Below are 19,589 nucleotides of genomic sequence, written 5' to 3' on the forward strand. Positions count from 1 at the left end.
TGATATTCCCCCTATGAAGTTTTACATCATAGGCCCCCTCCCATACTGTGGGCACTGCTGGCAACTCCTTGGGAGTGGGGAGAAATTGAGCTAGGACAACAGCTACAAGCTCTAGGAAAAAAAAAATCACTCAGGATATTTCAACCTGGGTAAATAGAAGATGCCCTGTAGGCTTATCTTCCCAGTTCACTCTTTCTCACCAGGTAATCGTGTATGAATAAAGGACTGAAATGCAGTCCCTCTGAAGCAACAGCGGAAGGGACCCCAGACCCTGATCCTGACCACTCCCACAGTCGTAAAAGGAGTCCCAGCCTGGATCCACCACAGCCGTGACAAACCGGCAGCAGCTGAAACTTGGGAAGCCAGACCAGATCCAGACAACGACTGCAGAATCACCTAAAGGACAACAAGCCCTGCTCCAGCCACATCCCCGAAGCTGGCTGGTCCACGCACGGCCAAAGCATGAGGAAATTCATCGTGGGACTTATTCTAATTAATATTTGGACTTGTACGGTAGGGACATTAACTGATTTTGGAGGATGCTCTCTGTTTGCACCAGGTTACTGAGGTAGGACGTAAAGTTACTGCCATTGTTTTGTTCTACAATTATTATGAATGTACAGGGACACAAAAGGGAACCTGTTTAAATAATGGTACTCAGTATAAGGTATGTAATCCAGGGTGATGGAACAGCCCTACTAAGTTAATAGCTAAAACAGGAGAAGGGAAGCCCAAAACAGGTCACCCTAAGGTTTAATGCCTTAAATGCCTATCATTCCAGTAGGGAGGCTGTGGTTCCCTCGGATGGGAACAAAGTTATGCAAAAGAGCATATGCACAACTGCCTAAAAGATGGAGAGATAGCTGTGTCATAGGCATCATTAAGCCTGCCTTTTCCTATTGTCTGCCAAGACAGATGAGTAACAACAACCAGTCCACTTCACCTGGGAGAAGAGAAGTCTAAAGATAGGTGAATGGGAAGACAATCAGTGGCCACCCAAAAGAATTATGAAGTGTTATGGGCCGGCCACATGGGTGGAGGATGGCTCATGGGGACACTGAACTCCTATCTATATGCTCAATCACATTATCCAGTTGCAGGCTGCTGTGGAAATACTTGTTAACAAAACGGGCAAAGCTCTGTCCATTTTGGCCCGATAAGAAACTCAAATGAGAAATGCAATTTATCAGAACTGGTTGGCCTTAGATTATTTGCTAGCAGGTGAAGGAGGAGTCTGTGGAAAATTCAATCTAACCAACTACTGCCTATACATAGATGACCAGGGTCAAGCAGTGGAGGATATTGTAAGAGACATGACCAAACTGGCACACGTGCCTCTGCAGGTATGGCACAGATTTAACCCTGAATCCTTGTGTTGTAATAGTAATAGGTGTTTGCTTGCTACTCCTTTGTTTGCTTCCCCTGTTCCTTCAGATGATTAGAGAAATTCTTCACTGCTGTAATAGACCAGAGAACCACATCACAAATATATTATATGCATCATTATCAATCAATTTTTTCAGAGGATCATGAAAATGAGAATGAGAGTGAGAATTCTCGCTAATGTTATAGATGAGATTCTCAAAGTGGGGAGTGAGGGAAGAGACCCTTAATCACCCTTAAGCATCTAAGACCGTTACCCCCACTTAACTTCCACACTGAATTTCAACAGGAGAAGTGAAGGCTGGCAGACCGGGTGCCACCTTAATCGCCCTCCTATAGATCGCAGGCATGGTGTGGAGCAATCTTTCCAGAAGGCATTGTTTCTACTTAAACAAGATCAAATCCCCACCTAAGCCACTATACCCCTCGCCTGCTCCATGGCCCAAGACCCTTTCACTAGAGTTGTAAGACCAAGACCCTTTCACATGTAAATTCTAAAACTGTAAACCCAAGACCCTTTCACATGTAATATCTAGAGTAGTAAGCCTATATAAAGGCAGAAGTTTCCTTTGTTAGAGGAGCTTGGCTGTTAGGCAACTATGCCACCTTGCTCCTGGTGGTAAATCACCGCTTCCTCCCTAGTTTTAGTTTGGTGTTCAAGAGGTCTGTTTCTCACGGCTGCTCCTGCTACAAAAGCATTAATTACAAACATCATACCCAGGTTTGGACTAGTGAAAAACATTAATTCAAACAACAGAACCCATTTCATGGCAAATGTTATCTAAAAAATGTACCCAGGTGCTAAACATAAAATAAGAATACCATATTCCTTAACATCCATCCTCTTCAAGAAGGGTAAAAAGAATAAATCAAACTGAAAAGTCACCAACCAAATTAATCCTAAAAACCCGGTTACCCTAGACTAAATGTCTCTCCATTGCCTTATTAAAAATTCAAACTGCCCCTCAAAAGATATTAGTTTATCACCTTATAAAATTCTATATAGGCTACCTGATTTACATTCTACTACTAACGTTCCTACATTTAAAACCAAAAATCAGTTCCTCAAAAACTATATGCTTAGTCTATCTTCTATTTTCTCCTCTTAAAATAAAAAGTCTCCTAGCACAGGCACTGTCCCTAAAGTTCCCAACACATCAACACCAACCTAGAGATAGAGCCCTCATCAAAAGACCGAAAAGAGGCTGGTCCGAGTGCAGTGGTGTTTACGACTAATTGATCATAACCAGTTACAGATTTCTTTGTTCCTTCTCCACTCCCACTGCTTCACTTGACTAGCCTTAAAAAAAAAAGAAAAGAAAAGAAAAGAAACTCAAACCAGCTTGGGAGGGACGTTAGTGCTCCTAACTACTGAAACTGCAGTCAAAACAGCAGAAAGAAAATAAGTCCACACCCCAGTCCAAAGAGCACTACCACCTTCAAAATCATGGGCCATTATTTCAGGATAAAGCCCTACGAAATTAAAGTTAAAAAAAGCTTAACTCTTCTATAACTTTTATATTGTTTCTCCCTCTTTCCTCACACTGTTGCTAGCTACTTTGTTATTATATAACTAGGTCTGACTCACCCCAACCCATTGTTTTTAATGCTTGTCTTCTTATACCTTGGGGAAATTTGAAGGACCAAAATCAACCAGCTTCTCTGTCCTGTATCTCTGTCCTGGCCCTCTAATCTCCACAGTTACACCTAGTTTTCACCGTTATAATCACCTACAGTCAAAACGAATTCCTTTACTCCCACAGGCTAACAACCTTGTAGTAATTGGGGCTATGTCCTTTAAACCACCCAATACCCAAATTAAACCTCTACAAATAGAGTTTATGTCAATTTAAAACCCCTCCTCCATTTTACAAAAAAAAAAAAACTACTCCCCCTAATTACCAATCTCACCAATACAACCCTATCCTTATTTCTATGACCACTTCTACCTCCACTGACCCTAAGCCTGGGCCAATGTCAATGGGAAAAATCCTATAAGTATTTTTAAAATACACATTATTCCTCCTCCTCCTCCAAGTTTCAGCTTTAAACCAAACACCTGTTATTCCTGAACCTAAAAAAGCATCCGTTATCAAAGTAAATAACCTAAAACAAACCTTAACAATAAAAACAAAATACCAAAATACAAAGACCTGGCTAAAATAAATTAAATATTCCATCCACAAGTTAAACAAAAGCAACTGTTACACTTATGTGCACAGTAGGCCAAAGGCCCAGACTGTCTCCTTTCCACTTAAATGGTCTCTCTGGCGACAGAGCATAAACTATACAATTATATAGCTTATATAATATACATTATATAGCTTATAGATTATATATTATATAATATAATCATATTATATTATATAAGCTATATAATCTATATAATTACTTTTCCAAAATCCCACAGCCTAGAATAATAAATCATGCCAAGTGCACTCACAAGCACTCGAGCTCTCTCTCTCTCCCCCCACCAAAAGCTTACCCTTTCCAAAAGCTTACCCAGCAATCTGCCCTTAGTCATCCCAGAACAAATATATAATAGTATTGCAGCAGACTTTTACTAAACACTACAAAGTAACTAGAACAAAACTTGTGTTCTAGTCCAATTAGCCATCCCTTTCACCTTAACATTTCAACAACCACCCCCTCAAAAAAACGCCACTAAGTCCTCTAACCCTGAAGTCTATATAAATACCATCAAAGTTCCACAAAGAGTGACAAATAAATTCAAAGCCCAAAACCAAATAGCTACAAGGTTTCAATCCACATTGTTCCAGTAGATAACTATAAAATAATAAATAAATAAATGATAAAAAACTGCACTCTAGCCTGGGCGACAAGAGTTAAATTCTGTCTCAAAAAAAAGGAATAATAGCAAAACTTATTAAAACAATTCTCACCAAAACGTTCCTCAACTCTCCCCCACCCTATTCAAATAAACTTTTTCTTCTAAAAAATCAAGCCAAACACCACAGTCAAAATATACTTAAAAAGTTTAAAAAAAGAATTATAAAAAATAAAAAAAGTTAAAAGTATAACAAAGTTTCTTTTCAAACAGCCTGCTCAACCTTTTATCCCTTAATTCCAAGTACCCCCCACTTTCTTTCATCTCCTTTTCTTCTTTCTTATTTTGCTACATGCCCAGGCAAGCCACAGCACCAGCTCACATTCCTTTACTTATTTAGGAAAGGACTAGCTCTCTAATCTGACACAAACAACCCCTTCCTCCTCTCCCCTCTCTCCCATCATGCATCCACCTTATCTTGAAAGGTTTAAATATTTAGCCAACTAGGTCTAGTTTAAATTACACAATCCAACCCTAATCAATAAAAAAAAAGACACACACACACAAAAACAAAAGCTACATTAAAAATAATAAAAACCGGGTAGGGTGCAGTGGCTCACGCCTGTAATCCCAGCACTTTGGAAGGCCAAGGTGAGATCATGAGGTCAGGTGTTTGAAACCAGCCTGACTAACACGGTGAAACCGTATCTCTACCAAAAATACAAAAAGTAGCCGGGCGTGGTCGCACCTGCCTGTTATCCCAGCTACTCAGGAGGCTGAGGCAGGAGAATCGCTTGAACCCGAGGTGGGGAGGTGGGGGTTGCAGTGAGCTGGGATCGTGCCCCTGCACTCCAGTCTGGGCTACAGAGCGAGACTCTATCTCAAAAAATAAAAAATAAAATAAAATAAAACATCCTATTTTCCTTTATTCTATATGCTCTCACCATTACTCCATACACGAAACACACCCCTCTACAGAAGTAAATTTACTTTGCTAAAAAAATCCTTTATCTAAGCAGTCGTTTTTCCATACATCTCCAAGCTTTATTTCTAACATTGAGCCCTTGCACTCCAGCCTGGGCGACAGAAGGAGACTCTGTCTCAAACAAAAACAAAAACAAAAACAAGCAAAAGTACCGTCTCAGCTAAGTGACGTGACCGGCTTTTGGGAAAGACGACTCCCAAAACACCCTGAAAATTGAGTTCCTCTGTATGACAGGCTGGGAGGTGAGACAGATCTCCTTTTGCCGTCTCCCTTTAGGAGTTTAGATGCAGCAACTGACGCATTCATGCAAAGATAGACATCAGACTGGAAAAAACAGAGCAACAAGATACCAAATTACAAACAAGACCTAAGGCCATACAAGGCAACGGTTAAGTCAAGGCTTAGAATTCATAAAATTCAGAGAAACAGGTCTGTTTGGAATCACGTGGCAGATAACAGACTCCCTTCCCTCACCATTGATTCCTATCTCCTCCAAACTTCTGACAAAGCTTCACACTCTCAACCAACTGCCACCTACAGAATCCCTAAACCTCCTGTGCCTTCTAACCCCGCTTCCACAGCTCCTGCCTTTTGGCCAAAAAAACTTATACACCTTCCAGGCCCGGATTCATGATTTTCCTACAATTCCTGTCTCCTTGAAATGAATAAAACCAAAATGTCATTAGCCACCTTGGGACCTCTTACTCCAGGACTCGTGGGATTGTGTTTTCCTTGGCCTTGGTCTCTCACATTCGTCTCTGAATAAACTTTAAGTTATTTTACAGACTGGCTTTTTCCATTGACAAACCACAAACTAGGACTGGGTATTTCTCATTCATGAATCACTGTTTCCTCAAATGAACTCTTGGCTAACGTGACTCAGGTTAATTTTTAACAGGAGAAAGGCGGAACTGGGGACCCCACAGACCGCTGCTCCTCCCTCACGAACCCCACGCCGGAGTCGTGATTCCCCCATGACCCTACCGTGGCCCCCGCATAATCTGGGGAGACGCGGGGCTGCGGCACGGAACTGCCCAGAGGGCTCCGGGGCCGAGGCTGCAGGCGCCGCCCACGGACCAGACAGGACGCCCGGGATCTTGGCTGCCGGCCCAGCCGCGCCCAGTGGCCAAGAGGACAGAGGGCCGAGCTGCTCCAGGAGGACTCGGTCCCAGACCCCAGAGTCGCCCTCAGGGAAGCCCGGGTCCCGCCACAGTCGGTTCCGGACGGTTTCAGGCAGCCCCTCCCCCGTCTCGGGACCCCCTGTCCCGCACACGCACCATTTCCCAGTTTTCAGATGTCCCAGAGTCCTCTCTACAGCTTCTGTGACTACAGCAGGACATAGCGGAGGTGACAGAGCGACAGAAGCCAGGGTAGAGGCACCAGGTCTCTCTCGGAGTTGGAAAGACTGGATCCCAACGGCCGCCCGCACAAAGACAAGGTGAGGGAAGGAATGCGATCCTTTCCGAACCGGATGAACAATGGGCGGACCCCGCCCTAGCGCCTCTGATTGGATGGAATGCTAGCCCCGCCCCCCACGTCTGAGTCACAGATGAAGCCTTGGGTATCAGGCCCTGCAGAGCCAGACTGACCGATTCTAGCCACAGCTTTTCTAAGGGCGAGCTACTTCCTGCACAGTCGTTATTGAATATTTGCATTTCAGCCCAACTTGCTATTGATAGAACACTAGCGTCTTCCTCACTCAAGGGATTATCCCTGCTCCTTCATTCTGCACGGGGGTCACAGGAGTGTGCAGGGAATTTCAGACTCAGTGTCCATAGGAGCCATCTGCTGGCCTCCGAGCAGCAGGGGAACCGAGACTAGGCCAGGCACGACTGCACCAGGAGAGAGGCATATGTCCTGGAGCGGGCCCGAATTGGGGATGAGGCATGGCCAAACCTTGCTCACACACCCCCATCCCCACCTCAAAAAAATGCTCCCTTCTTCTATATCTTTATTTTCACCAGCAGGAAACTCTCACCTAGGATTATTTAAGCTTCTGACCTAAATAAATTGTCAACTTCATGAACCCTTTGTCCAGGTGACGCCCCCAAACAATTCTGTCTCTAGCCTGATCTTCACGTATTTTCTTTATATATACAAAGAACTCTGATCCCAGCGACCCCATGGATGTCAAATCCCAAACCCTGCCCAAAACACAGCTCCAGGCTCCAGAGGTACAGCACCCGAAAGAACAGAACCCCACAAATGCATCTGCACGTGGTCTTCTGCTTTCCAGGGCTCTGCAGCTTCTCGGAATCCACACTCCTGGAGCTGCTCTGAGCAGCTGGAAGTCACCTGTAGGGGAGGGCAGGCTACCCACGAAGCCCCCAGGGGAGCTCCTTTTCCCTCCCTTTGCAGGCTCCACCCGCCTCACCGTGGAGTCACTAGCCTCGGGCTCTGCTGCCCCCTGCAGGTTATTCAGCTACTTCTCACCCCTTCAATCAGCCATGAGACAAACACCCTCAAACCCATTGTGTGAATAAGACACAGCAGAGTCCCTGCTGTGCTCCTATGTTTATGTATAAAGTGGGGGAGGAAAATTCTAAGATAGCTTAAGTGCATTTAAAAGAATTCTAGATCGTGCTGGAGGTGGCAGTTCAGAGACCTGTGTTCAGAGACACTGCAGCACCTCCAGGCCTGGCTGGTCCAAGAGAGGGTGGAGAGCTGGAGCTGAATGTGGATAGGTGGAGGGAGCAGCCCTGGGAACTGGGCTCTACAGCAGCGCAGCTCTAAAGCCCGGAGCCCTGGAGAGCAGAGATGGGGGCTCCCAGGACAGGACGTTGGGGAGGAGAGAGTAAAGTCTGGTGGCTTCCATGGGGAGGGGGTGCTGTGGCAGCTGGTGTGGGCCAGTGGCTATCATAAGTATCATAGCTAAGCCCAATTGGGAGGTGAAAACTTGGATTCCATGGGAATTTATGAAGAGAAAGGCTCTGATGACAAAGAAGTCATCGATGAGGAGGGGGATGAGGATCACTGGCAAGCTCGCCCCCTTATGGAAAGAAAAGTGAATGCTCAACTACTGCTGGAAAATGAGTTCAAGGATGAGACTCTCGCTGTCAGGGAACAGACTGCTGCAGAACTCTTAGAGATTGCAAAGACCTTTCAACAACAGCCTGGGAGGCCGGGTGCCATGGCTCCTGCCTGTAATTCCAACATTTTGGGAGGCCAAAGTTGGAGGATCACTTGAAGCCAGAAGTTGGAGACCACCCTGAGCAGTGAAGTGAGACCCTCCCATCTCTATAAATTTTTTTTAAAATTAGCCAGGAGAGGTGGTGTGTACCTATAGTCTCAGCTACTCAGGAGGTTGAGGTGGGGGGATTACTTGAGTCCCAAAGTTTGAGGTTGCTGCGAGCTATGATCAGGCTACTGTACTTCAGCAAGACACTGTCTCAAAAAAACATAAAAATCCCACCAAACTACCTGGGGAAACCCTGACCTCCTTGGATGGTCTAATTGTGAAACACAGAGAATGGTGATATTTCTTTATGGACTGGATCATTCTAACCACGTAAGAGGCTTGGCCTACTGAGGATTTACCAGGAGGGATGACATCCTTGCAGTCAATGGAAAAGGCCTCTGGTGAAACCATCCCTTTAAACTTTATCAAATTCATCAGGGAAGAATGGAGGAGCAAAACTTCAACCAAGCTTGCAGCGCCTTCAGCATTAATCATTATGTCAGCTTGTTCTCTGACCTTCCTCATATTTATTTCACACCTAGTGTCCTAGAATCCCATAGACCCTAAATGATAGTTCCTATCCTTTTCAGGGCTGGGTGCATTAGTTCATGACTGTAATCTCAGCACTTTGGGAGGCTCAGGTGGGGGGATCACTTCAGCCTGGGAGTTCAAGAACAGCCTGGGCAATATAGTGAGACTCCATCTGTACAAAAAAATTAAAAACAGTCAGGCATGATGGCATGTACCTTTATTCCCAGCTACTTGGGAGGCTGAGGCAGGAGGATCTCTTGAGCCTAGGAGTTTCTGCAGTGAGCTGTGATCCCACCACTGCACTCCAGCCTGGGAAACAGAGCCATACTATGTGTCTTTAAAAAAAAAGGAAAGAAAAAGAAATCCAGACGTGTTGGTCTTTAGATTATTGGAAAGCATTTTTCTGACACTTAGCCCAACTTCTGAGCCCAATATATAGACTTATTAGAAAGTAGCAATTTGGGACTGAAACACCGCTCTGCAGGAAGCTTTGGACAGGTTAATGTGTTAGTATGGCAGGCACAAGCCTCAGGCACACCTTTAGAGGGTAGATCTGTGACTTGGGATGTTACAGCTGCTTCTGAGGGTACAAATTGGGCCTTATGGCAACCACAGTGTGGTAAATTAGTTCCTTTAGGATTTTAGTTGTAATGATGACATGGAGATGAAACCAGACACTCTTGAAATTGAGCAAATGCTGGCAGTGTATTATCCTTTCCAGCAGGTGGAATCCTTAAGAAAGAACCTTCCTGTGACTGTGAGAACGGGACTACCATGTCTGGCTAATTTTTTGCACTTTTAGTAGAGACAGGGTTTCACCATGTTGTCCAGGCTGGTCTTGAACTCCTGAGCTCAGGTGATCTGCCTGCCTCAGCCTCCCAAAGTGCTGGGATTACAGGTGTGAGCAACCGCGCCCGAACTCCGACTAAATTTCTTTCATTTGGATGGCACAGTTTCTCACACCTTAATCCCAGCACTTTGGATGGCTGAAGTGGGTAGATCACTTGAGCCCAAAAGTTTGGGCTATGTCCACCCTGGGCAACATGGTGAGACCTAGTCTCTATTTATTTTTATTTTTAAAAAAGTAAATATATATATATATATATACACACACACACACACACACATAAATGTGTGTGTGTATATATATATACATATACACACACATATATATATATTTAAAGATGGGGTTTCATCATGTTGGTCAGGCTGGTCTTGAACTCCTGACCTCAGGTGATCCACCCGCCTTGGCCTCCAAAGTGCTTGGATTACAGGTGTGAGCCACCATGCTAGGCCTAAATGTATATATTTTCAATAAAATTCGGAGGAAGTAGGAAGGAGTGGTGAAGGGGGTCAGTTATCTGCCACGTGATTCCATCCCAGCCAAAAAACAGATCTGTTTCTCTAGATTTTAAGAATTCTAAGGCTTGACTTAGGTCTTATTTGTAATTTGGTATCTTATTGCCCCAAGAAGTCTGTTTTTCCAGTCTGATGATGTCTATCTTTACATGAATGCATCACTTGCTGCATCTAAACTCCTAAAGGGAGAGGGTATAATGAGGCCTGTCTCACCTCCCAGCCTGTCATACAGAGGAACTCAATTTTCAGGGTTTCGTGGAGATCTCCTTGGCCAAGAGCTCGTCACTTCACTTAGCTGGGAAGGTACTTTTGCTTTTGTTTGAAACAGTCTCCTGTCGCCCAGGCTGGTGTAAGTAACTTACACCTTCCAGGCATTGATTCATGATTTTCCTACAATTCCTGTCTCCGTCAAATGAATAAAACCAAACTGCCATGAGCTGCCTAGGGACCACTTACTCCAGGCTTCTTGGGTTGTGTTTCCCTGGGCCAAGGTCTCTCCTATTCGGCTGTTAGATATAGTAAATTCCTCTTCAAAGGTTCAGCTTGTTTCACTTCCCTGTTCTTCGTTTTCTATTTTCAAAGCCTAACTTCCTTGTTCTTTGTTCCTCTTCGCCCCTAGTTACAGTAAACAACCTTCCCACCAGTCCTAATCTGTAACCCACACCTGTTTCTTATTGGGAAAGAGTCCCCTCTGCCCTAAGTTACTCACTCTGAAAGAGCTCCTCCTGCCAAAACTGCCGTTCTGGCCGCTGTGACCCACAACCCTGCTCTCTTTGAAATAGCCAATCGGGATCAGTTTAGATTGTGTATTCTGACTCCAGCCAGTGGAGACAGGACATGGTAGCATGGACTGTGTTAGTGTAAGAACCCCTTCCCTCCTTTGTTTGGAGTGCTCGTGTGGTGTCCAGACTTACGAGTAGCACCCGCCTGCAGAAGTACATTTGCCTTGCTGAGTGCTAGTTTTCTTTGCGACTCCGAGCTCTTATTTCCAATTCCGGGCTCTTATTTCCAACAGGCTCTGAATAAACTTCTTTATTTTACATAGTTTGGCTTTTTCCGTTGACAAACCACAAGCCAGGATTGGGTGTTTCTCATTCGCGAATCGCTGTTTGCTCAAATCAAATCTTTGTTAACATATCTCAGTATATATATGTATATGATTATTATTTTTTGAGATGGGAGTCTAGCTTTGTTGCCCAGGCTGGAGTGCAGTGGTGCGATCTCGGTTCACTGCAACCTCCGCCTCCCGGGTTCAAGCGATTCTCCTGCCTCACTATGCCCCGCCAATTTTTCTATTTTTAGTAGAGACGGGGTTTCGCCGTGTTATCCAGGATGGTCTCGATCTCCTGACCTCGTGATCCACCCGCCTAGCCTCTCAAAGTGCTGGGATCACAGGCGTGAACCACCACGCCCGGCCAGTTTAATGTTTGACAGAAGAAAGTGGGGGCTGGGAGCCCCACAAACCGCTGCTCCTCCCACACGAACCCCACACCCGAGGCAAGATTCCCCCCATGGCCCCGGCATAATGTGAGGAGACGCGGGGCAGCGGGCGCGGAGCTGCCCAGAGAGGGCTCTGGGGCCGGGGCTGCAGTCGCTGCGCAGGTAGGGGACAGTACGCCAGGGGTCCCAGCTGCCGGCCCAGCCAAACCCTGCAGCCGAGGGGACTGAGGGCCGAGCTGCGCCACGGGACTCGGTCCCAGACCCCGGTGTCACCGCGTGGAGGCCCGGGACCCGCCGCCGCCGGTTCCAGCCCCTCCTCCCAGTCGCCCTGACGCCAGGTCCCTCACACGCACCATTTTTCGGCTTCCAGGACGTTCTGGCGTCCTCTGTGTGTCTCCTGCGACTAGTGTAGGTCACGGTGTAGGATACAGAGCGACAGAAGCCCTGGCGGAAGGGTCCCTCTCGGAGCAAGAAAGCCGAGAGCCTGACCTCAGCTTGCGCAGCAACAACGGAGTGGGCCCCTCCTCCTTTCTGGGACGGACAATACACAGGGCCCCGCCCCAGCGCTCCTGATTGGATGGGGCACCAGGCCCCGCCTCCTCCATACTGAGTGACAGCAGAAGCCCCGGGTAACCGGGCTCTGCAGATCAAGTCTGACCTGTTCTGGTCACAGCGTCTCTAAGTGAACAGCCTCTAAGCAAGCGCCCTCCTTGCTCCCTGTTCATTGGATATTTGCATTGCAGCCAGACTCGTTCCTTATTGTTAGAAGGGGCACTGTTAGCTTCGCTTCCTCAGTCAAGGGGCTGTCCCTGCTCCTTCCTTCTGCACGGGATCACAAGCGTGTGCAGGGAATTTCAGATTCAGTGTTCAATGGGGACATGCGCTTGCCTCAGAGCAGGAGGGGAGCCCAGACACGGCCAGGCACGATTGCACCAGGAGAAAGAGGCAGATGTCCTCTAGGGGGCGGGAAATAGGATGAGGCATGGCCAAGGCTTCCTCACACTGCTGTGGACTGCTGCAAGGTTTTCCTTGTAAGGGAGCTAACCAAGCCAGAACTTATTAAATATTTAGCGTCTCTCAGTACTATGTATATCTATCCCTGGTGCATTGACAGTAACTGAAGACCCATTTTTCAGGACACGCTGTGTAGGACTGAGCCAGGGAACATTATATAGCATGGCACTTTCATCTCACATCTAACCCCCAAAGAGCAGGGTTAACTGAAATGAAAGATGGTCTCAGGGGAAGCTGTAAATGAGAAATTCTGTCATAGAAATTATGTCTTAGGCATATTTTTTTTGAGACAGGGTCTCACTCTGTCACCCAGGCTGGAGTGCACTGGTGCAATCACTGCTCACTGCAGCTTCAACCTCCCAGGCTCAAGCAATCCTCCCACCTCAGCCTCCCAAGTAGGTGAGACTACAGGTGCGTGCCACCATGCCTGACTAGTTTTTTATTTTTTGTGGAGGTGGGGGTCTCGTTTGGTTGTTCAGGTTAAGCACTCTGTGCTTAAATGACCCTCCAGTCTCAGCCTCCCAAAGTGTTGGGATTACAGGTGTGTGCCCGGCCTCTTGGGCATCTTCATTGCTCCACACCTTACAATGAGAAATTCAATATTCAGTGAATATTGCCTGGAGAAATAAGCACAGGCATAACTTGTGATAAGGCAAATCAGGGGTTGAGATTTGAACATTCCTAGAAGATTGATTTAATAAAACTAATTTCGCTTATATGTGAAAGTACTCACATATATTCATTGTTCAGACACGGATAATCATGGCAAGGAAATGAGGTGCTATGAAAAATTATGTTGGGACAACAGATACAATCAAGGATTATCGTTGGCAAACCAGGACACACGGACAGATGATTTCTGAGGTAGTTTTGTACCTTATATAAAAGTAGAAAGTGTTAGAAGACATCCAGCTGGAGTCAGTTGCAGAATAGATGCTTTGCTTGGTATGTGGAGAACACTCCTCAAATATTTTCATTTGGTCACAGAAGTATTCCATGTTGTGTGACAGCAGAGGAAAAACAGTGACTTGTTTTCCACTCTCAGGTCTCAGCACAACTCAGAAATCCAGTCCCAGACAGGGTGTGTGGATGTTAATACTGCCCTCACCACAAGAGAGAGCTTCATTGACTTCCCCTTTCTGGAAAATGTCTCAAAGCTGTTTTCTCAAGGATTTTTTCATGTAAGGCATAACGGCTGTTAGAAATAAAGATAGGCCAGGTGTGGTGGCTCACACCAGCAATCTCAGCACTTTGGAAGGCCAAGGTAGGAGGATCGCTTGAGGCCAGGAGTTTGAGACCAGCCTGGGCGACATAGTGGGACCCTGTCTCTACCAGAAAAAGAAAAAAAGTTAAGGTAACACCAGTGAATTTAGTAGTTTCATTTACATGATTCCTTTTTTTTTTTTTTTTGGAGACGGAGTTTTGCTCTTGTTACCCAGGCTGGAGTGAAATGGTGTGATCTCAGCTCACCGCAACCTCCACCTCCTCGGTTCAGGCAATTCTCTTGTCTCAGCCACCTAAGTAGCTGGGATTACAGGCACACGCCACCATGCCCAGCTATGTTTTTGTATTTTTAGTAGAGACGGGTTTTCACCATGTTGACCAGGATGGTCTCGATCTCTTGACCTCGTGATCCACCCGCCTCAGCCTCCCAAAGTGCTGGGATTATAGGCGTTAGCCACCGTGCCTGGCCCCCACTTTCTTCTTTTTTTTGTTTTTTTAACAAGGTCTTGCTCTGTCACCCAGGCTAGAGTACAGTGGGGCAAACAGGGCTCACTACAGCCTTGATCTTCCAGACTAAAGCAATAATCCCACCTCAGCCTCTCAAGTAGCTGGGACCACAGGTGTGCACCACCACGTCCAGCAAATTTTTGTATTTTGTACAGCTGGGGTTTCACCGTGTTGCCCAGGCTGCTCTCCAACTCCTGGCCTCAAGCGATCCTCCTCCTTCAACCTCCTAAAGTGCTGGGATTACAGGTGTGAGGCACCATGCATGGCCAATTTAACTTTTCATAGATCGATTTTTTAAAAGCAATGAACCTGGCTAGGCACAGTGGCTCATGCCTGTAATCCCAGCACTGTGGGAGGCTGAAGTGGGTGGATCAACTGAGTTCAAGAGTTCCAGACCAGCCTAGTCAACATGGTGAAACCCCATCTCTACTAAAAATACAAAAATTAGCTGAGCTTGGTGGTACATGCCTGTAATCCCAGCTACTCAGAAGGCCGAGGCAGGAGAATTGCTTGAACCCATAAGGCAGAGGTTGCTGTGAGCTGAGATCGCACCACTGCACTCCAGGCTGGGCAACAAAGCAAGATTATGTCTGGGGAAAAAAAAAAAAAGCAATAAACCCTGTGAACCTTGATTGGATTTCCCAGATTCTAAAAAGTGCAGTGATGAAACAAAAAAATGAATGGAAAGAATTAGGACTAACTTTTTTTTTTTTTTTTTTAAGTAGAGAGGGTTTCTCCATGTTGGTCAGGCTGGTCTCGAACTCCTGACGTCAAGTGATCCACCCGCCTCGGCTTCCCAAAGTGCTGGGATTGCAGGCATGAGCCACTGTGCACAGTCAGAAATAGGACTAACTGAGGTGAGAGGAAGAACTCTCTGTGGAGGTGACATTTGGGGTGACCTGAAATAATGTATTAGTATAAAGGAAATGTTAAAATGAAAATTATGGGAGGCAGTTGTTTTGGACTGAGCTTCTGCACCAGGTGCTTAGAAACCAGATGAAACAAAAATGGTCACTCATGCTAAATGCCACATAACCAAACTGAAACTTAAAGGAAGCAAATCGATCCCTACACAGACCAGTTTTTCCATTGAAAACCAGTTCAATTTCCTATTGGCCAGAATGGCCTCAATTTGCGAAACATCAAGACACCTCCATAGTCAAGACTAATAATGGCAGGCTGTGTCCTGTTCATCACCTAAACCTGCACTTCTAGTGTCCCTTACCTTCTTCGATGGCCATCCCAACATAGTGCCTGCATCCTGTAGAAAACCACATCTGGAATCAAGCAGGTGGTGTTGTTTCTACCTTTTCTTTTTTTTTTTTTGACATGGACTATCGCTCTGTCACCAGTGACACAATCTCAGTTCACTGCAACCTCCACCTCCCAGGTTCAAGCAAGTCTCCTGCCTCAGCCTCCCCAGTAGGTGGTATTACAAGCTCCCGCCCCAATGCCCAGCTAATTTTTTTTGTATTTTTAGTAGAGATGGGGTTTCCCTATTTTGGCCAGACTGGTCTCGAACTCCTGACCTCAAGTGATCCACCAGCCTCGGCCTCCCAGAGTCCTGGGATTATAGGTGTGAGCCACCATGCCCAGCCCCCTTACCTTTCTCACACAAAGACTTCATGATCATCACTGTGTCTTTGTTTTTTGTTTTTGTTTTTGTTTTTTGAGACAGGGTCTCACTCTGTCGCCCAGATTGGAGTGCAGTAGTGTGATCATAGCTCACTGCAGCCTTCACCTCCTGGGCTCAAGCAATTCTCCTGCCTCAGCCTACAGACTAGCTGGGACTACAGGTGCAGCCGTCATACCTGACTAATTTTTCAAATTTTTTATACAGACAGGGTCCCACCATGTTGTCCAGGCTGGCATCACCTTGCCTTACGCTGGAATGTTAAATATACTCCTTTAAATTGGGAAGGAAATGAAACCCAGCTGTAAAGAAAAAAATAAATAAATAAAAATAAAAAACAAGCTCTATGAGGGGCGGGGCAGACCAAACTGTAATTAATTAAATTGTTGTGCCTCACAAACTAGCCTTGTATAAAAAACGTTGTACTCCTGATAAATTTATTGGCCTTTTGCCTATATAAGCAAGAACTCAATCTTAAATTTGAAGCACCGAGACCATTTCTGTGGCCCCTATGTTTTCCCAAATGGGCCATTCCCAGCTTCTCGCTTTAGTAAAGTTTTAAAAGCTGGAATCTGATCCTTTTGATTATTTCAGGTTGACAAGTCCACATAAGGAGACAGCATCAGGTATTTAATCCGGTTTGCCTCCTCATGCAACCTGTAAAAGCCTTTTCTTCAATCATAGGCCATAACTGGGATCATGACTCAGGAATCGCTGTCTGCTCCAACAAACTCTTTAACTGTTAAGAGTGCCTCAGTTTAATTTTTAACAGAAGAAAGGCGGGACATACCCGAGGCGAGATTCCCCCCATGATTCTCCCGTGGCCTCCTCACCATCTGGGGAGACGCGGGGCTGCGGGGGCGGAGATGCCTAGAGAGGGCTGCAGGGACGGGACAGGACACCCGGGGTTCCGGCTGCGGGCCCAGCGCCACCCTGCGGCCGAGGGGACCGAGGGCCGAGCCGCGCCTTGGGGAACTCGGGTCCCAGACGCCAGAGTCGCCTAAGTGGAGGCCCAGGTCCCGCCACAGCAGGATCGGATTGGTTCCATTCAGTCCCTCGTCCACGTAACTGGACGCTAGGCAGGACACACTCATCATTGCCCTGCTTCTGGGTGTCCCGGAGTCCTCTTTATGACTCCGGAGCAGGTCACAACGCAGGTGACAGCATCACAGAAGCCGTAGAGGAGGCACCTGGGGCCTCTCGGAGCAGCGAGGACAGGACGCAGAACGCAACGGACTCCAACAGCAAAAGAGTGCGGTCTCCTTCTTCCCCGGATTGACAGTTGGTAGGGCTCCGCCCCAGGGCCCCTGACTGGATGGGGTTCCAGGCTTCGCTCCCTCAGCCCTGAGTGACAGGGAAAGCCCTGGGTAACAGCCCTGCAGAGGTTGGCTAACCGGTCCTAGCCACAGCCTCTTTAAGGCTAAGCTCACTCCCTGCCCCCTGGTCATTGGATATCTGCATTTCAGCCAAACTTGCTTCTTTTTGTTAGAAAGTGCGCTGTTCGCTTCCTCGAGCTGTCAGAAGTGTGTGCAGGGAATTCCATACTCAGTGTTCAATGGAGTCATCCCTTTGCCTCACAGCAGGAAGGAAACCCAGGCCAGGCCAGGCAAATCTGCACTAGGAGGGAGAGGCAGGTGTCCTCTACGGGGCGGGAATTGGGGATTAGACTTCCTCATACTCTCCCCGTCCCACCCTCGAATGTGGAACTGCTTCTTCCTCCTGGACTTCATTTTTCAGCAGCAGGAAGTTTTCACCTGGGGTCAGTTCAAGCTTCCAACCTAAATAAACTATCAATTTCGTAAACCCTTTTTTTCCAGGAGACAGGTCAGACAAGTATTACTGAGCCCAACCTTCACAGATTGTCTTTGTATGTACAAATTATAGTCTGTCCCCTGGGACACTTTGCATGTAAAAACCAAACACTGCCCCCCACAAACGCCCCTAGGCTCTAGGTACAACCCCAGTAAAGACAGAACCTCCCCTCCCCGCCCCCCTACACAAAGTGCATCTGCACATAAGTCTTCTGCTTTCCAGGGCTCTGCAGCCTCTCAGGATCCACATTCCTTCTGCAGCTGTTCTGATCGGCTGTAGGCCACCTGCAGGGGAGGGAGGGCTGCCCAGGAGGAACCCAGGGGAGCTCCCTTTCCTACCCTTTGCAGGCTCCAGACTGGCCTTAGCGGGGGAGTCACTGGCCTTGGGCTCTGCTGCCCCCTGCAGGTTATACATCTGCTTCTCATCTCATTGATCGGTTACCTGAGACAAACACCCTCAATTCCACTGTGTATGTATAGAGTGGGAAAGGAAAATTCTAAGATAATTGAAGTGAATTAAAAGACTTCCAGCCAGGATGCGGTGGCTCAGGCCTGTAATCCCAACACTTTTGGAGGCTGAAGCGGGAGGATCGCTTGAGCCCAGGAGTTCATCATCCTGGGCAACATAGCCAGACTTCCTCCCTACTAAACATTTAAAAATTAGCAGTGCGTGGTGTGTGAATCTGTAGTCCCAGCTACTCGGGAGGCTGAGGTAGGAAGATCTGGAGCCCAGGAGTTCGAGACCACAATGACCTACGATCTTGCCACTGTGCTTCAGCCTGGGCAAAAGATCGAGACCCCATTTCTAAAAAAAAAAAAAAAAGAAAGAAAGAAAGAAATCCTGGGAGTGCTTTGCTTTTCCCAGCCAACTGTCGCACATTACTAATTTTCAGGTAATCTAAAGCTTATTTTGGGAAGTGCTGCACGTGAATGTCAGATTTTTGAAAGGTTTCTATTAAAAAACAGTAGTTTTTAAAGATAGTGAGATAGTAGTGAGATAGTGTCAAGTGAAGTGTAGGGAAATGGATTGGAAGTTGGCCAGAGTAGGCATTGCAAAATCTTCGGAAATCAAACTTCAGAATGAAATTCAGATCCTGCAGTTAGTTGCCGCATTGCATGCTGGTGCCTATAGTTTCTTAGACTGTGGTTCAGTATTTGTAGAGAAAGGCAGCAGTGTCTCTTCTATCCAACGTACAAAAAAGTACAGCCTATGGGCTTTTGGTATGTTATCAGCAGTAGTCTTAGCAAAATTCCTAGGCACTTTGAGTCTGGTTGGGATGAACTTTCATTCATGTGAGAGTAAGTGGATATTCAAGAATATACCTTATAAACTTCAGTTACAGATGCTAAAATTTTCAGTGAATCTCAGCATTTAGATTTTTTTTTTTTTTTTCTGGAACTGATGCTTCTAGAGCAAAATCCTAAAGAAGGCTGTCAGAAATGGAAGTATATGAACAGAAATGGAATTGAGAAGATTATGGGGCATATGAACCTGAAAAGTATACAGGCAAGTTTTTGTTTTTGAGATGGAGTTTTCAGGCTGGAGTACAGTGGTGTGATCTCAGTTCACCGAAACCTCTGCCTCCTGGGTTCAAGTGATTCTCCTGCCTCAGGCTTCTGAGTAGCTGGGACTACAGGCACACAAGTAGCTGGGACTACAGGCACACACCACCACCCCCAGCTAATTTTTGTAGAGAGATGGCGTTTCACCATGTTGGCCAGGCTGGTCTTGAACT

The 19,589-nt window shown here is 46.4% G+C and overlaps 1 protein-coding gene across 2 annotated transcripts in view; it reads right to left on the minus strand.

Moving 5' to 3' along the window:
- LOC105706114 (zinc finger protein 700) overlaps positions 1-12,150 on the minus strand; it is a 43,176-nt gene extending 31,026 nt beyond the window's left edge. The window contains exon 1 of one of the 2 annotated variants that reach the window (XM_021676679.2): positions 12,018-12,150. In XM_021676679.2, coding sequence (XP_021532354.1) covers positions 12,018-12,020 — 3 coding nt within the window. In that variant the 5' untranslated portion in view covers positions 12,021-12,150. Of the gene's footprint in view, positions 1-6,433; positions 9,509-12,017 lie in introns of those variants that run through there. The other variant, XM_012436264.3, reaches the window with a different exon arrangement.
- Between the last annotated feature and the right edge of the window lie 7,439 nt (positions 12,151-19,589).

Source organism: Aotus nancymaae, unplaced genomic scaffold (genome assembly GCF_030222135.1).
Source record: "Aotus nancymaae isolate 86718 unplaced genomic scaffold, 86718_ANA_hifiasm-v0.15.2.pri h1tg000028l, whole genome shotgun sequence".
Taxonomy (NCBI): domain Eukaryota; kingdom Metazoa; phylum Chordata; class Mammalia; order Primates; family Aotidae; genus Aotus; species Aotus nancymaae.